At 36.3% G+C, this 17,602-nt stretch overlaps 1 protein-coding gene across 2 annotated transcripts in view; it reads right to left on the bottom strand.

Moving 5' to 3' along the window:
- The window catches only part of LOC126299294 (uncharacterized), a 483,067-nt gene that overhangs the window by 139,848 nt on the left and 325,617 nt on the right, over window positions 1-17,602 (bottom strand). For both annotated transcript variants that reach the window (XM_049991089.1, XM_049991090.1), the window contains exon 19: window positions 5,432-5,573. In XM_049991089.1, coding sequence (XP_049847046.1) covers window positions 5,432-5,573 — 142 coding nt within the window. The remainder of the gene's footprint in view (window positions 1-5,431; window positions 5,574-17,602) is intronic.

Here is a 17,602-nt window from a genome sequence, read left to right as displayed (position 1 = left end):
CACAGGAATAGCTAAAAGTCTCTTTCAATGGCACCTAAAAGCGAAATATGATGGTACAAAAATTGAGTGCAAAGAGGCTAACATTACTAAGGAGTACTGATCTAGTCTACTTTTTGTAAAGAGTGGTGTGCCCAAAGGATTAGTTCTGCGCCTTTTATATGATATGTAAATGATATATATACAGTGCACAGAAGCAAGGAATTTAAAAATACATATGACACAAGAGTTGTTATCTGGACACCTAATGAAAATGACATAGAACTGAATTCTTCTGGTTTCTTGTATCTTCAGGAATTACATAAAAAGTAAACACCCAAGCTTCAACCACAGTAAAATGAGTCAAATATATTTTCTTCTAAATCAGCAACCTGAAAGAGTGCAATGGAATGGCATGTCTAATGATGGGACAGAAATAAAATCCTTCCGCAATGTAATGTTAGACAGACATCTCTTTCAGGAACATAACATTAATCTTTTTGAGCAAAAATAAAAAATAACAAATAAAAACTGGTTTCCAAAATGAGAACAAAGTTTACAAGTTCTGAATTACAATCAAAGCTTTAAGAATATTTTGTTCTATTTTTTACCCTCTGTTCTTAACTCTTCTACTCTATTTGTGCTTAAGAACAATGATCTTATACATTAGCAGAAGAGACACTACCTGGCTGAATTCTGTTATTTTTCCAGTTATATAAGACAATTTATTCAAGAAGTAGTGCACATTTCACATTTATATGAGTATACTAAAAACTGTCATAAGCTTTCCTAGATAGTGTAAGATTGGAACTCCACTGAAATTAATTTGAACACCCACTATAAGTTGAAAGCATGAATTTATTGAATGTTATAACATATAGAAGGCACTAACAACAACCATAGTGATGCAGGCAACAAGGTTTGTCAGATCGCACCATGAGCAGTACTCCACTAAGAGAAGTGCTTCAGGCAGCAGATGCACCCCCCCCCCCCCCCACTGTTTCATTGTGTTGTCTATGCCTGGACTTGGCTTTGTGCATTAGACTTATTATTTGTACAAACTGCTCATGATCCTTTATCAATAACCATGGCATGCACTAAGGTAAGTTTTTAATTACTTTTTCAATTTGCTAGGATTACATATTCCTTACTTTATTTCTGCAACAGTTTGTTAAGATTTTTGTAACAAAATATTAAACAGCATTCTTGAAATATAGAGATGGATGCTGAGAAGCAGTGATGCTTACATCTTCAAGTACACTTTTCAGGTACTGCAGCATATATGAGAGTTATATGAAAAGTAATGTGTCCACTTTCTTTAACTGGGTTTGGATGAGAATATTTTAATAAATAAAATGCAGAAATAAGCCTTAGAATGTCATCCTTAATTACCAATATTCACTTTTCCACATAATCACCAGCCAGTTGGAAACATTTCTGCCAACAATGAACAAGTTTTCTGAAGCCATCATGGAAGAAGTTCACACTCTGTTTCTGCAACCGACTGACATTTCATCTCCAAGTCGTAATGGTGTACCCACATTTCATCTATTGTCACAATTGAATGGAGAAAGGCATCACCTTCATTCTCGTAATATGAGAGGAGTTCTTGGCAAATTTCAAGTCTGTGCGCTTTCATTTCAGGGGTCAGCATCTAGAGTACCCATTGTGCACAGATCTTCTGATAGCCAAGCAAAGCAATAATGTGACCCACACGTTTCTGTGAAATGCCCTTTGTGCTTGCAATTTCTCTCTGAGTGATACAACAATCATCCTGAATCAATCTGTCGACATTTTGCTTGTGAAACTCAGTGGTTGCTGTCACAGGACGTCCAACTCTTTGTTTGTCACGTAGGTCAAATGTTCCTGCCTCAACAGCTTTAAACAAACTCGCCCAACAGTACTCACATCAACACAATCACCATAAACTGCTTTCATTCTCTGATGAATCTCCTTCAGGGTGACACCTTCTGCTGTCAAGAATTCAATGACTGCACGTTGCTTAAATCGTCTGCGCAATGTTCCACACTTTACACTGTAACAACACAACCGTTCAATGCTAGGGCTTCTTGCCAACTGGAGCTGTAGAGAAGAGACTATGGAACAAGCCAGTACCTGCCACATACTAATGCTGCCAACTGTTGATGAGTTACAAAGGTGAAGGCATTACGTTTCAGTCAACCCTCATATTAGTTGAGAAACGAGGTAGTCAAGAGAGGGAGACACCATCAGCTCAGCTCGCTGTGAGTAATAGCCCAGGTTAAGTTTAGTTCATATGTATGTTAGACGATCTTTTCACAATATTTAGATCTTTTTACACATGTGAAGTAAGGGCAGTTCTTAAAAACCCAGAAAAATTTCTGTCCTAATGTCTTTACCTCAATTTTTATAATTTACATACAGCCTACAAGATGTAATGAACCAGTGTGGTCTCACAATGGTAAGCCTACATTTCTATATAGTTGGCTAGGTCTCATCATTTTATAATGAATCCTACCTATGTGACTGGTCCTGTTACATTGCTACTCTGGTGACATATGAGTATGCTGATTATATGCATTTACAGCTATAAGGCAACAGCTAACTCATTATTTAAATAATAATACTGAACAACTTCAATAAGCTGAGTGTCAGATGATAGAAGAAATACTAACATGGATATTTTTTTTTCTCTTTCATGTCAAATGATGAACTTTTATGTCAAAAAAGGAGCTATCAGCTATACCAACATGAATGTGCGACACTAGCAACAACATGCAGCTGCTAGGTTGCATTCTCATCAACACAAATGCTGCAACTTAAATAGGTATACCATCAATGTCATGATGATAACTCAAAGCACAGAATAAGTGGAATACCAATTTTCTGTGCACATAAATGAATACATGGTCAAGGCCTCAATTTTGTCTTTGCCATTGTAAGTTTAATGTCCCATCATAGATCATAAGAATGGATTATTGATCTGTTTTTTACTATATTTCATACTCTCACTGATGAATTTTGTTTATTGTAAAAAGGTAACATGTACTTGACATTTGTCCAGGTATAATGATTAGTTATTTAAAGTGAACATGTTTTGGCATTTTGTGAGATCCCAAGTTTTAGTATGCAAACATAAATGCAGTATTTGCTACCTAGCAGTGCATTAGTAAAACAAGGATGCATAGACATAAAGTTTTCTTTTTCTTGTTTGAGTAAAATAAATAAATTTTAATGATATTTAAATTCTTAGCTCTGAAAATAATTTAGGGATTTGTTATTTTATCTCCTAATTATCATATTGTGTAAACAGTAATCACAACCAAAATATCAGGAGGACATTTCCTACTACTAGGCTAGCTCATTAAAAGGTCTGTGGTGTACTGAGTGTTCAGACAATAATAAAATTGGCTTAGCCTATGCAGTAAAATCTTACCACAGAGATAAGACTGAGCAAAGATTTTTGCCAATAAAGTAAGATCTTACACAGAGATAGAACATGAAAAAAGATTTTTGTCAATAAATAATTTATTGACATTAACACGTTTCTAAGAACACTAATTACTATTTTTATATTTGCCAACCTGCATACAGTAGTTATGAACAGCTATTCGTAATGAACACTGGGCCCTATTACTACAAAATATAGATTGTGTTAACTGAAGAAACACTTTTTTAGCCTTGCTTCACAAACTCCATTATTACTGTATGACCTAGGTTTCAGGTTATAAGTGCATTTTCTATTACATAACTGACTCCAAAGATGAGAACCAAGCCAAGATGAACATGTCAATTCTTAACTTAAACTGTAAAAGTTATCTTTGTTGACAATTTTGACAAATTACATATGGACTTATAAAATTCATTAGTACAGCATTTACAAAATTCATTAGTACAGCAATTACAGTAATTAAGATTAAACATACTTCTGAGCAGAGTTATGTAACAGGAATGGTACTTTTTGTTTTGTGAATGAAGGCACCACAGTTTTTTTGTCTTTGTGGGAGAAGTAATATTGTCTAAAAGAGGTGAACAATTGAATTGAGTTTGTTCATTCAGTAATAAATGTGGGGGTACACAAACTGTTTCTTAATTTCTAACTGCAGGTGCTTTGCACACTCTTCTTCAGTGTGTAAGACTTCTTTATCCATCATGTACTTGTGGTTTTCATTTATTCAGTGTTTGGCAAAGGATGGATCTGGCTTCTTTAATGTCCAACTTCCATGGTGTTCTCTGAGTCTAGTGCAGATTGACCTCTCTGTCTCTCCAACATAGTGAGACTGAAACTCTTGGCAGATGATCTTATAAACCCCCCTTTTCATTATGTCTGGTTGTTTATGTTTTGAACTCAAGGGAATCTAACTGCTGTCTGTAGGACATAAAAAAGCACAGAGAAACCCTTTGCTTTAAAAGTTCTGTTTAGTTCTGTTTATCCTATTTCCAGTTTTACCTATAAAAGTAAACTGCACCATTTTCTTTTTGATTTATTTATGTTGTTCACTGTGTACAGTAGGGATGTGGCCTGCTTCTTCAGTTTTTTATTGAAAAATTTGTCAATAATGTTAGAATTCATTATTTTTGGCTATTGTTTTTATTGTGAAATGAGACTAAAAGTGTTTCATTTAAATAATACAATATACAGTTTTTCACCAAGAACCTAGAATTGAATCACTTAAAATATATATTATTCATACTAGTTCTTCATTGTAAGATCATAGAGGATGAGCAAAATTTTCACCAATAAGGTTATTACTTTAAAGCTAAGCTGAGACAGCTGCTTATGATTAATATAATCAACATTATGTCCAACATGTTTTAGGAACAACTCACTGAACACTGACGTTCCTTGTTATCATTTATCATTTATCAGGGCTGATGCAGAAGTAACTACTGGAGCAGTACTTTGAACTGAGATACATTTCTGAAAGATTGAATCTGATCTTGGCTATAAGCTGTTTTAGTACCTACCAGAACCACCACATCTTTGTCAAAACAGTATTCAATTCAAATTTAACAAAACACATTTACTGTCAAAGGGAATTTTGGAGTATTTCTTAAGTTATTACTGGCAGTGTGTTATGTTAGGGACCATTATAAGTGTTAGGCACATAGCACTCAGGGAAGCTCTGTTATACTGCTTAATGTCTTTAAATTTGTTTAATGTGATACCCAAGTCAACACTGGAACAAAGCTACTGGTGTATGTTTCTTTTCTGTTTCTAAGTACATATTGAATTCACAAAATCAGAGCAGGAGAGATTGTGCAGGTAATAAGGCAAACTTCTGTCTATTTAAGCATGTGGTAAGAGATGGGACATAGTGAAACCTCATAAGGGTATATTCTTAATAAGAGGTGTATATAAACTATACTCAGAATTTTACTGTATTTTTATTTGTAGTCAGCAACAAATAAGCCAATTTTCTTCTTAAATCATGATAATAAGGCAGCTAACATTTTCTGAAAAAAGCTCTTGTACCTGCAGATAATTCTTGTCTCCCGCAAGCATTCGTCCTGGCACTGTCTTCTGCTAAATATATTCCTGACTTCCACAGTATTTGGTGCAGCTAGTTCATAACTTGGTACTCTTGTAAATGCCCAAGCCTTTGCGCAAGCACTTTCTGTAAGATAAAATAAATGCTCTACATTAACTTACTAGCTTAGTGAGATAACAAAGAATAGAAGATCATTAAGAATATAAATAAAACCCAGAAACACATACACTCTTCTGAGAAGGCAGTATTTAAAGCAGGATGAAAAAATAATCAGGTTTTTTTGTCATCTACTTACAGATATGTTTATGATTGATTTGAAATCATCAATCCCATTTGAAAAATGTATTAAGTTTGCACACAACACAAATCTCTTAATTAGGGGGTAGACTGCACATGAGCTACAGAAAGAAATAGAAGTCTGTTACACATCACAGAGTGGTCCTCCAAAAATAGCCCCATAGCTTATCACACTTTTACATGCCTCACAAAGAAAACACCTACAATCTCCAGAAATAATACTATCTAGAAAGCACCTAGAAACTTCAAATTTCATTTTGTTTCTTGGGATGTAGATACAAGATAAACTAAAATGGGATGAACATATGAACTATATAAATGATAAACTAAATGTCATGTTACTGTATCAAAATTCTAATAGGATGCACAATACAGTAAATTGTAATAAATGTGTATTATGTACTTATGAAAGTATTGTTATGATATGGAATTATTTTTCATGGAAACTAAGTAGACATAGAAGGTGCTTTGTACCACAAAAAAGAATTAGTAAGATCACTGAAGGTACACATTCTACAAATGCATGGAACCTACTGAAAAAATAAGAAGAAGAAGAAGACTACTAAAACTACTTACACTGTCTTGCGTATATATCTTTGAGGACAAATCATTTGGGATAAAATCATAAAAAACAGGATAGTTCACACAAACAAGTATGTTCACACCTGTAACTGCAAACAAAATATATCCACACAAAAATGGAGCAAAATGGTCTACGAAAGCAGGGATAAAGCTTTGCAATAAATTACATGAATATATTAAAACAATAAAAATATTACATGTTTCAAATCAACTCCTCAAGCATATCTCCAAAACAGGTGCCATTACAGTGCAAATAAAATTTTATGGTATTATGTTTAGTGTGTTGGTCGTTACCAGTTGCTATGTGCATTACGTTTAAGGATTCTGACATTTGGTAAAATACTTTATAAACATTTTTTGTGTCATTGATAGCAAGAAGTTTCTGTCTTGTATGGTACCTGGTGAAGTGGTAACAAACATTCAAGTTGACTACTGACTGTTAACAAAATATACAGGGCATTTCAAAAAGATACATACAGTTAAACAAGGCTCTATTTCTTGTAAATGAACAAAGATAGAAACTTAAGGTTCGAGTTCATTGACACTAAAAGTTTACCTTGGCAGCTGTTGGTTCATGTAGTTGATGGTAGGGGTCTCCCTGGTGCTGCTATTTGCTCATTTGCTAACCAATGTATGTCAAGTTGAGATGGCAATAACACAGCAACAAAAGGCGTTTTGCATTATCCATTTCAATAGGTGCAATACAGTGATTTGTGATGAGAGTACAACACTGCATCTCTTAAGAGTGTCTAGGGCATATGAATCTTGCATCGCACCACTGACCTCCAAGGGAATGAGGTGGGGGTTTGACAGATTATATGCCTCAACTTCCAACAAGTTTTAGTGAACTGTGTCACTGCATAGTAACAGTAGTGACTGCAGTTCCTCAAGTCATGCCTGCAAAATTAGGGAACAAATTTGACCACCATTTGGATCTTTCTTGAATGTCCAGTGCAGGGCACATTGAACATTTGTGAAATGTAAATGAAAACTTTCATAGTAAATGTTTGTAAAAAATACCCCAAGGCTGTACACGCATGCACGTAAAAACATATACCCTTGTAAAATTGGATGGTTCATTTGAAAATAAATACTTTGTAGTCTTTTGCATAAATTAAAATTTCCCAGGTTTCTATCTTCATTCATGCAGAAGACATAGTCTTGAGAAATAAGATGAACCATTCTGAAACACTTTACACTATTAGTAATAAAATTGTTAAAATAATTTATGTAAAAACTTATGAAATTATTTGACTGCCATTATTCAATATTGAAACTAGTTCTCATTTTATATATAATGATTGTGGCCATGGTTGCTATGAACTTCTCAATTCTTATGATGTACCCCACATGTACTGATAATGGTTTCAATGTTGTCCACCAACAGATAGCAGCATAACTGCCAGAGGGCCACCTGTGTTTCCACTTTAGTAGAGAATGCTCACAGGCAGAAGGCTCCATGTGAGGTAAATGTGTGAAGCAACCATGCCACAGGGATGTACCCGTGCTTGCTACAGCCAAATGAGAGAGTTTAAAAGGGGTCAAATTGTGGCCTTCCAGAATGATCCTTTTGGAGAATTGCCACAAAAGTTGGACGTGTTACATCAGTTGTGCACAATGTCAGTATCATTGGTCATGTGAGCAGACTCACACCCGCAGATGGGGTTCTGGATGTCCATTCAGCACAGACGCCTGCCAGGCTCATCATATTTTAAGGGCCGCAGTGGCGGATCATACAGCTACCACAGTACACATAAGAGGGCTTATGAGCCCAGTCGTGTCAACACAAACTGTTATGAACAGGTTATCAGCACTGGGATTACAGATACGGACACCTGTAACCTATTTTCCGTTCATGCCACACCACCAACAAGCATGGCTCAAATGGTGCCATCAGAGGATCACTTGGAAAATGGAATGGCATGCCATGGTCTTCAGAAATGAAAGAAGATTCTGCCTGGACACAAGTGATAGTAATTGGCACATATGATGTAAATGTGATGAGCATTGTCTCAACTTCCACTCACACCACATCAACATGTACGGCTCCACCGGTGCCATCAGAGGACCACTTGGAAGACAGAACGGCATGCCATGGTCTTCAGTGATGAAAGCAGGTTTTGCCTGCATGCAAGTGATGGTCATTTGGACATGCAATGTAGACCTGACGAGTGCTGTCTCATAGAGTTCATCCTTCGTAGACACACTGGTCTCATCCCAGACCTTATTGTCTGGGCTGCAATAAGCTACAATTCTTGTTAACTTTTAGTGTTTCTGGAGGGTATGCTAACTAGCACGCAATATGTGTGAATGTTGTTAAACCCTTTCTTGCAACAGGACAGTGATGTGTTGTTCCAACAGGATAATGCTCGCCCACACACTGCCTGTGAAATTCAACATGCTCTGCAAGACATGCAGCAACTTCTCTGGCCATCATGATCTCCAGACTTGTCTTCAATTGAGCACATGTGGAATATGACGGGACAAGAAGTGGCTTGTCAACCAACAACTCTTACAGAACTATGTGAACACGTTGAATAGGCATGGCATAACATATCCCAGGACTGTATTTGCCACCTGTATGATCAACTGGATGCCACAGTCAGTACCTACATTGCCACCCATACTAATATGGGCATCACAGCACGGGCTGATACCTCGATTGCAATAATAAATCTTGAGTGAACTGGAAACCTCTAAAAGGGTGTACTATTTTTTTTCCTGTAGTGTGTGTATAGGGGGGGGGGGGGGGATGGAGAGGGGTAATCTGTCATCTACTTTTATATTGTATAAATAGTGTCCCAGAAATGTTGTGACAGACTTCTAGGGGAGGTGGGGCACATTGTAAGGATTGAGAACTGCACAGCAACCCATGATTGTAAACATCATCATATGCTTCTAAGTGGTGCTGTACATGAGAATACTGTGTATGTGTGTGTGTGTGGGGGGGGGGGGGGAAGGGGGGGTTACAGACATGAGGGATTTCCTGATTCGAGCACTAGCCAGCATACAAGGAGCATGGAATGGTATAAGAATGGTGAGCTTGCAGACATGCACTTAATGTATGGAATAAGACATGTGCAATGGATGAGTATATTAAGAATGGTTCTCAGACAGACATCAACTGCACCACAGCTTGTAAGCATGTTGGCACTGAAATTTGTGTGAGTACAGCTCATTGAGAAGTGGCAGAGCTAGTGAGGGCAGGCCACAATTGGTGCATTTGGTCATTAGGGAAGAAAGTGTGTTGGATGCCTTGGAGATTAATCCAAGCACCAGAATACATGCCTTTGCCTCAGACTTAAAAATGTCTCATAGCAGTGTCCACCACATTTTGAACACCGAGTCCTTACATGACTTTATTGCATGCTGTTAATTTACCCCAATGACCATCCTGCATGTGTGCATTTTGCACAGTGTTTCTGCAACACAGTAACTAAGATGTACATTTCCTAGGTTATGTGTTGTTCACTGATGACGCCACATTTCCTAGGAATGTTGTATTCAACACCACAATGAGCATTTGGACACCAAAAAACAACCACGGAATGTGGCACCAAGTGGCACATTGCTTCACAGTTAATGTGCGGACAGGCTTCGTTAGTGACTGCTCGACTGCCACAAAGTATCACAACTTCCTGGAATAGGTTCTTCCTGGATTGCTTGAAGATGTTCCAGCAAATGTGAGGTGCTGCATGTAGTGTCAACATCATAGAGCAGCTACACATTTTGGACTGGCTGTTTGCAGGCATCTGAGTAGCTCATTCCTGCATCGACAGAATGAGAGTGGTGGACCGATTCACCAGCCCCCATGCTCATCTGATTTATTCGGCCTGGATTTCTTTCTGTGGGGAGGCATCAAATTTCTCATGTATTGTGATCCTGTTGAGTCTGAAATGGGTCTTGTCACAAGATTCACCTATGCAGCTGCTACAATCAAAGAAGCTCTCGGTGTTAGTTAGTTACATGTTCCATGGATCATTTTGCTTGATAGATTATAATGATGTAGAATGAGTCATTTTACTTTCACATCACAAATTAATTTGTACATACAGTTATATTTTGAACATTTCTAAGATTTTTTTTTAAAAGATATACAGATGTGTGTGAGTAATTCCTAGCCATCACCTTTTACACATTACGATAACAGAAATTCTTCCACAGAACAGAAGGAGCTATCAAGGAGAAACTTTCTCAGTCTGTTATCAAATTTAACTTTTCTGTCTGTCAGACATTTTATATCATTGGGTAAGTGGTTAAAATTTTTTGTTGTGGCAGTGTGCACCCCTTTTGTACTAAAGATAAACCTTAATGGGAAGTAATGACTGTCATTTTTCCTTCTGGTGTTATAATTATGTACCTTATTGTTCTTTTTGCACTGTAGTAAATTGTTTACAACAAACTTCATGAGGGAATAAATATACTGTGAAGCTGTGTGTTTGTGTGTGTCCAGCAGTCAGTCCCACTTTGGTGTCAGGAATCGTGACACATCTTGGTGCAAACTTCTAGCATCTGTTGTAACATTAAACCTGTATTCATGTTGTACACAATGTGTACTCATTGTGCCCAATAAACGTTTCTAATAAATCAGTCTCATTTCCTTTCTGATCTTTGATATCTGTTACCACTTACCCCTGACATTTGTAGACAGGGGTTGCTATGCAATTCTCAGTCCTTGTGATGTGTCCCACCTACCTTACAAGTCTGCTGCAACTGTATATAAAAATCATCATTTAATGTTGTTACCAAAAATCTTGAAAAGTTCTTGACAAATTAATTACAAATTTTTCATGATACACCAATAAACATTCAGATGGACATAAGCTATAATATTGTCATCAAAAACCTTCGAGAGTTATTGACCAACTTATCTCACATTTTTACACATTACTCTAATAAACATTCAGACAGGTGAAGACTATATCATTTTTTTTAAACAATAATGTACAGGCTTCCTGTTAAAATTGACTCTGAGAAAGAAAATGCTGGGCTAAAATAATGTACAGCTTCGTTTCTTACACACAGTCACTTTTAACAATGATAGCAGGTGCATTTAAACCATTAGACAAATTGTTTCTCCATGTATATTCTTCCTACTTATATATAATTTTAGATAAAAACAATGTGCTGTTTTGTTTTCTTTCTTGCTGTGTATTTTAACAGAAAACATGAATGTTATATTCATAGCTTCTAGGCTTATGATTAGAATACTACTATGGACACAAAAAAAAAAAAAAAAAAAAAAAAAAAAAAAAAAAAAAAAAAAAAAAAAACACACACACGCACAAATCAGTGGGTTCTACTGAGAAATTCATCAATGGAGTAGAAAGAGTTGGCCACCAATAAATCCTTTAGGTGTCTCTTAAACCGAATTTAATTGGTTGTTAAGCTTTTTATTGCTGCTGGCAAGTTATGGAAAATGTGTGTTCCTGAATAATGCACACCTTTCTGTACAAGAGTAAGTGACTTTAAATCCTTGTGAAGATTATTCTTATTTCTAGTACTGAGGTCATGAACTGAGCTGTTGGTTTGAAGAAGTGAAATATTTTTAATGACAAATTTCATTAAGGAATAAATATGTTGGGAATCAGTAGTTAGTATCCTTGGTTCCCTAAACAGTTCTCTGCAGGATCTTTTTGAGTTCACAACACATATAACTCATATTGCACGTTTTTGTGCCCAGAAAACTTTAGTTTGGCTTGTTGAATTACCCCCAAAATTAATCCCATATGACATTATGGAGTGAAAGTAAGCATAGTATGCCAGCCATTTCATTTTTATATCCCCTATGTCTGACAGAATTCCCATTACAATTAGAGATTGGTTTAGACACTTCAGCAGTTCTGTGGTGTGCTTCTCCCAGTTGAATTTATTATCAAGCTGTCATCCCAAGAATTTAACACTGTCCATTTCTTCTATCTGCTTGTCAACATATGTAAGGCATATACTTCTGGGACACCCCTTTCAAGTTCTAAACTACATGTAGCGTGTTTTGTCAAAGTTTAGTGACAAAGAAACCAGTGATTAATGTCCACAAATATTTAATTAGCTGATCTTTCTAAGAGTACACTTGATTTGCTATTTATTGCAATGTTTGTATCATCGGCAAACAAAACAAACTTGGCATCTGGTAATGTTACTGATGAAAGGTCATTGATTTACACAAGGAAAATGTAAGGACCCTATGTGGGGACCCACATGTAATTAGTTCCCAGTTGGATGATGCCTGATAGCTTAATATATGTCTCTTTCCTAACAAGAGACATAAGAGATATAAGATTTGAAGCTTTTGCAGCATTTCCTGTTACACCATTAATTCTAAGTTACTTAAAAGATTATTGTGATTTACACAGTCAAATGCCTTTGACAGATAACAAAATATAGTATTTGCCTGCAATTTTTTGTGTAATTAATTAAGTACACTTTCACTGTAAGTGTAGATAGCCTTCTCAATACTAGAACACTTTAGAAATCCAACTGTGACTTTGACAATATGTTATTTGTGATAAGATGGTTACCTTTTATAAAAATTTTGAGAATGCTGGAAAAAGTGAAATTGGACAGAAATTTAAAGCTATTTCTTTATCTCCCTTCTTAAACAGTGGCTTAACTTCAGCATATTTCAACCATTCAGGAAATATTCCACTGATAAACGACTAGTTATACAGATAACTTAATATGTTACTTAACTCAGAATCACATTCTTTAATTAACTTTGTTGATATTTCATCATACTCACTAGATGTTTTTGATTTTAAAGATTTTATGATGGACATTACTTCTGCTACGATAGTGAGGGTCAAATTCATATTATGGAAGTTACTTGCAATGTCTGGTCTGAGGTATCCCATGGTAGCATCTACAGAACCTGACAATTCCATCTTTTCAGTAACAGTTATAAAATGTTTGTTAAAAAGTCGCATCTGTCACCAATGTATCATTTACTCTTAATGCTATTTGCCCCTCTTCATGTCTGGTTCTACTGGTCTCGTCCTACACTATATCCCATATTGTCTTTATTTTGTTATCTGATACGACTATCTCTTCCTTGTAATATATTTGCTTTGATGTCCATATTACAGACTTTAATTTTTTGCAGTATTTCTTGCAATGTGCTACAGCATCAACATCAGAGCTGTTTTGGATCGACAGATACAGTTTTCTTTTTGTTTTACGAGATACCTCTATTCCTTGAGTAATCCATGGAGTTTTTTTCTGTAGAATTTGCTCTATACTTGGTTAGTTTTGGGGGAAAACTGTGTTCCAATAAGGTAAGCACTTTATTAGCAAAAGTGTTATATTTTTCATTCATGCCATGAGCACTATAAACATCACCCCAGTGAATGTCTCTGAGGATTGCCCTAACATAATCAATTTTTGGCTTATTGATTACCCTCTTGAGTTCACATTTAACAGATTTTGTATCCTGTTCAGTATTAACATTTAACAGAAGGAACTGCATGTCATGGTCTGAGAGGCCATTGACTACTGGTTTTGTAATATAACTTTGTTCATTGGACTTTTCTATAAAGATATTTTCAATGGCTGTTTGTGAGCAATTGGCTACCCTAGTTGGGAATTTCATAGTGGTAATTAAGTTGAATGATAGTGTTACTAACTCAAATACGTTCTTAACGGGAGAGTCTTTAAGGAAATCTACATTGCATTCATCAGCAACCACTATTTCTTTCTTTTTGGTTGTTAATGGGCCAGTACAGCTTCAAGGTGGTTAATGAACAGATTAAAGTTACCTGCAGGTGCTCAATATACACTTAATATTATGAAGGATTTTTTATGTAATTCTACTTCTGTTGCACATGCTTCCATATGCTGTTGCAGGCAAAATTTATGAATGTCTATGTTCTTAAATTTATGACAGTTCTCCATTTATGCTCTATAAAAGTAAGATGCTAACCTAAATCCTGTAACTCTTAAAAGTTCTATACCAGTGATCACATGATGTTTGGAGAGGCAGATAACGTCAGCTGGGTTTGAGGACTCTAATTCATCTATGCATATAATTAACTGATTAATTTTATTTCTAGCCATTAATTTTATTCTATGGTAGCCACTGAAGGCTTCACACATTTCTCTCTTGACGGCCAAACATATTTCATTCAGTATCTCTCCATCTATAAGCCTATGGCTTGATTTTACATCTATTATGCAGTAGTCTCTTTTTTTCAGAGTTTCTTTACAGTGACCATATACTATAGGGAGTACCTCCCATTGTGAACTGATCTACTGGGTACATATCTATCAAGTGCTTGGTCAACTATTCTTTTAAACTTGAGCCATAGTTTCTCTACATGTTCCTGTCCTGAGCTAAAAGTTTCAAGTTCTTCACTGAGGTATGACATTACTCCTTCTTTATCTACTTTACTTCTACATGTTTTAGTTGTCCTTTTTACTTTGGTTGTCACTGTTACTGCAACAACATCATGGTTGCTGATCCCACTTTCAATGTGGACATCCTCAAAGAGTTTCAGACTCCTTGTTGCCATTAGATCTAATACATTTCCATAATGAGTGAGGTTATGAACAAACTGTTCTAGGTAGGTTTCAGAGAATGCATCTGGTAATGTTTCACAGGATGTTGTCCATCACTAACAAAACTGTAACTATCCTAGTTGTTAGTTGGATGATTAAAGTCTCTTCCAATGAATACAGCATTATGTGGGAACCTATGTACTACTGATCTGAGGTCTTCTCTAGTTTTTGGTTACATTAGGAGGTGGATCTGGTGGTTAATAGATGGAGCCAATTATGCTTTTATGTCTAGCCCTGAAACCGAGTCTTGCCCAAACAATCTCACATGCAGCTTCAATTTCTATCTTGCTAGACTCGATCTTTTTGTCTACAGTGATAAATTCACCTACTCCATTTCCCATTAGCCTAACCTTTTGATATATGATTGAATTTTCTCCAAAAGTCCCACTTCTATCAACTTTGGGTTTTAACCAACTTTATGTACTTAGTATTATGTGAGCTTTGCTGCGTTTTAGGAGCACTTCAAACTCCGGCTGTTAATCCTTAGGATTTTCATACTCTCGCTTATGGGGTAGGGGGAGGCCATTTCCTTGGTTCTTACACTGATATATCTGAGTCTCTTACAGTATCTGGACTGGATGAAGAGTTTTCTAATCTTATAAAACCTTGTGTACATCCCACACACAGTCACTTGCCTGGGTAGTGGCCTCTGATCTGTAGTGCACACCTGACTCAATAAGGTGGACCTTACAATTCTGGACCCTATGGTGTGACTCTAGGAAGTCACAGTCTCTGTTTAAAGTCTTCCACTTAACTCAGAGGAATGGGCCACAATTTGTTCTGGGGACAATGCTACAGATTGCAAGTTTTGTTGAAATTCAGTGAGCAAGTCTGATACTCTCAACTTCTCTGCCAGTCACTGGAATGATCAAAATATTATCCCTATTTTAATTTATTGTCATCTCAGATAATAGAAATTTTAAATGTAAATTTCATTAAATGTAATATTGCCTGAGACACAGTATTTGAAGAATTAAATTTTAGGGATTGTACTTAATGTTTGGTCTGTTTCAGTTTATGTTGTACCTGCACCTGAGTTTCAACATTTATTTCATTTATTTATTCTTCACACATACAACCTATAATCTGAGAAGCTAACCTAGGCCATACAACTCATATTTATGAGAGTTGTGTGGCCTACATTAGCTTCTCAGATAATTGTGTGTGCAATAATAAATGAATGTATCAAGTAGTCACTCTTGGTATTTATAAACATTATGAAGAAAATGTTAATACCACAACTACTTTCTATTTACAATAAAACCCATTTACCAATCACCCAACTACTAATTCTTCTGTTAGTACTATACATTCTGCTCTGATTGTGTTCATTTATAAGGGTGCATCTAAAATGCAGAAGATTGCTTCCTCTACTGGATTCATCCTAATACTATCATAGTCAACTGCCATTGTCTGTTGGATTCCTTGGACATAGGACAGCTTGATAGCAGTGTTTACACTGTAACAAGCAATTCCATGATTCAGTGTAACATCTTAGAATCCACACTTCTGTGTCACTTGCACCAGTGTAATGTAAAGTCTTGAAAAAGCATTTCATTCAGTGTTCACTGACCTCAGTTGCTTTCTTTCCATCTGTTGGGTACATTGTGTAGCTGGGACGGCAACATGCTAACATGTAGATAAATGCCTTGTGAAGTCTCCCTTGACCTTCCTGGGTGCTGTAGCTGCAGTATTGTCCAAGATGCACTGCACTGACTTGTTCCTCAGTGCTGCTTTGGGATCCAGCATGTTTAATGCCTGCAGACCATTACCCACTGCATCTTCATTGAGTGCACAGTCCACAACGTGTGCTCTGGAATGTCCACTCTGCCACAGGCACAACTCTCATCCAACTGTCTTTTGATTTTGTAAAAATATAATAACATATGGGCCATGACTAATTAGGCAGGTAATGTATCAATATGCTTGACAGATGAATAAATCTCATTTTCATTCTATCCCTGATGTTAGTGAGAAATTTATATGTTCTACCTTTGCCTGAAGTGTCCCATTCATTTTGCCACAATTTTAATACACAAACTTTTATTAACTTTTTCGTATCAGCCTCAGTTCCAAGTATTCCACTGCAAAATCCCAAGCAACTGTAAAAAATGCAGGCGACTCCTATCTATAAGAAGGGTAAAAGAACAGACCCACAAAGTTACAGGCCAATATCCTTAATAACAGTTTCCTGCAGAATTCTTGAACACATTCCCAGTTCAAACAACAAATTTCCTTGAGACTGAAAAGCTTATGTCCATGAATCAGCACAGTTTTAGAAAGCATAACTCATGTGAAAATCAGCTTGTCCTTTTCTCACATTATATACTGCAAACAATGGATGAAGAGTGACAGGCAGGCTCCATATTTCTAGATTTCTGAAAAGCATCTGACATGGTGCCCCACTGCAGGCTGTTAATGAAGGTATGAGCATATGGCATATATTCCCAGGTAAGCGATTGGCTCAAAGACTTTGTAAGTCATAGAATCCAGTATGTTGGTCTCAATGGCAAATTTTCATCAGAGACAAGGATGTCATCAGGACTGTACCAGCGAACTGTAGTATATATATAAATGATGTGGCTGCCTGTGTGGGCAGCGATCTGCTGTTGTTTGCTGATGATGCTGTAGTGTACAGGAATGTGTTGGAGGTGAGTGACTGTAGGAAGATACAAGATGAATTATGCAAAATTTCTAGCTGGAGTTATGAATGGCAGAAAGATCTG

The sequence above is a fragment of the Schistocerca gregaria genome, chromosome X, assembly GCF_023897955.1.
Source record: "Schistocerca gregaria isolate iqSchGreg1 chromosome X, iqSchGreg1.2, whole genome shotgun sequence".
NCBI classification, from domain to species: domain Eukaryota; kingdom Metazoa; phylum Arthropoda; class Insecta; order Orthoptera; family Acrididae; genus Schistocerca; species Schistocerca gregaria.
The sequence above is the reverse complement of the archived record's forward strand: the minus strand, read 5'-3'. Positions and strand labels throughout refer to the sequence as shown.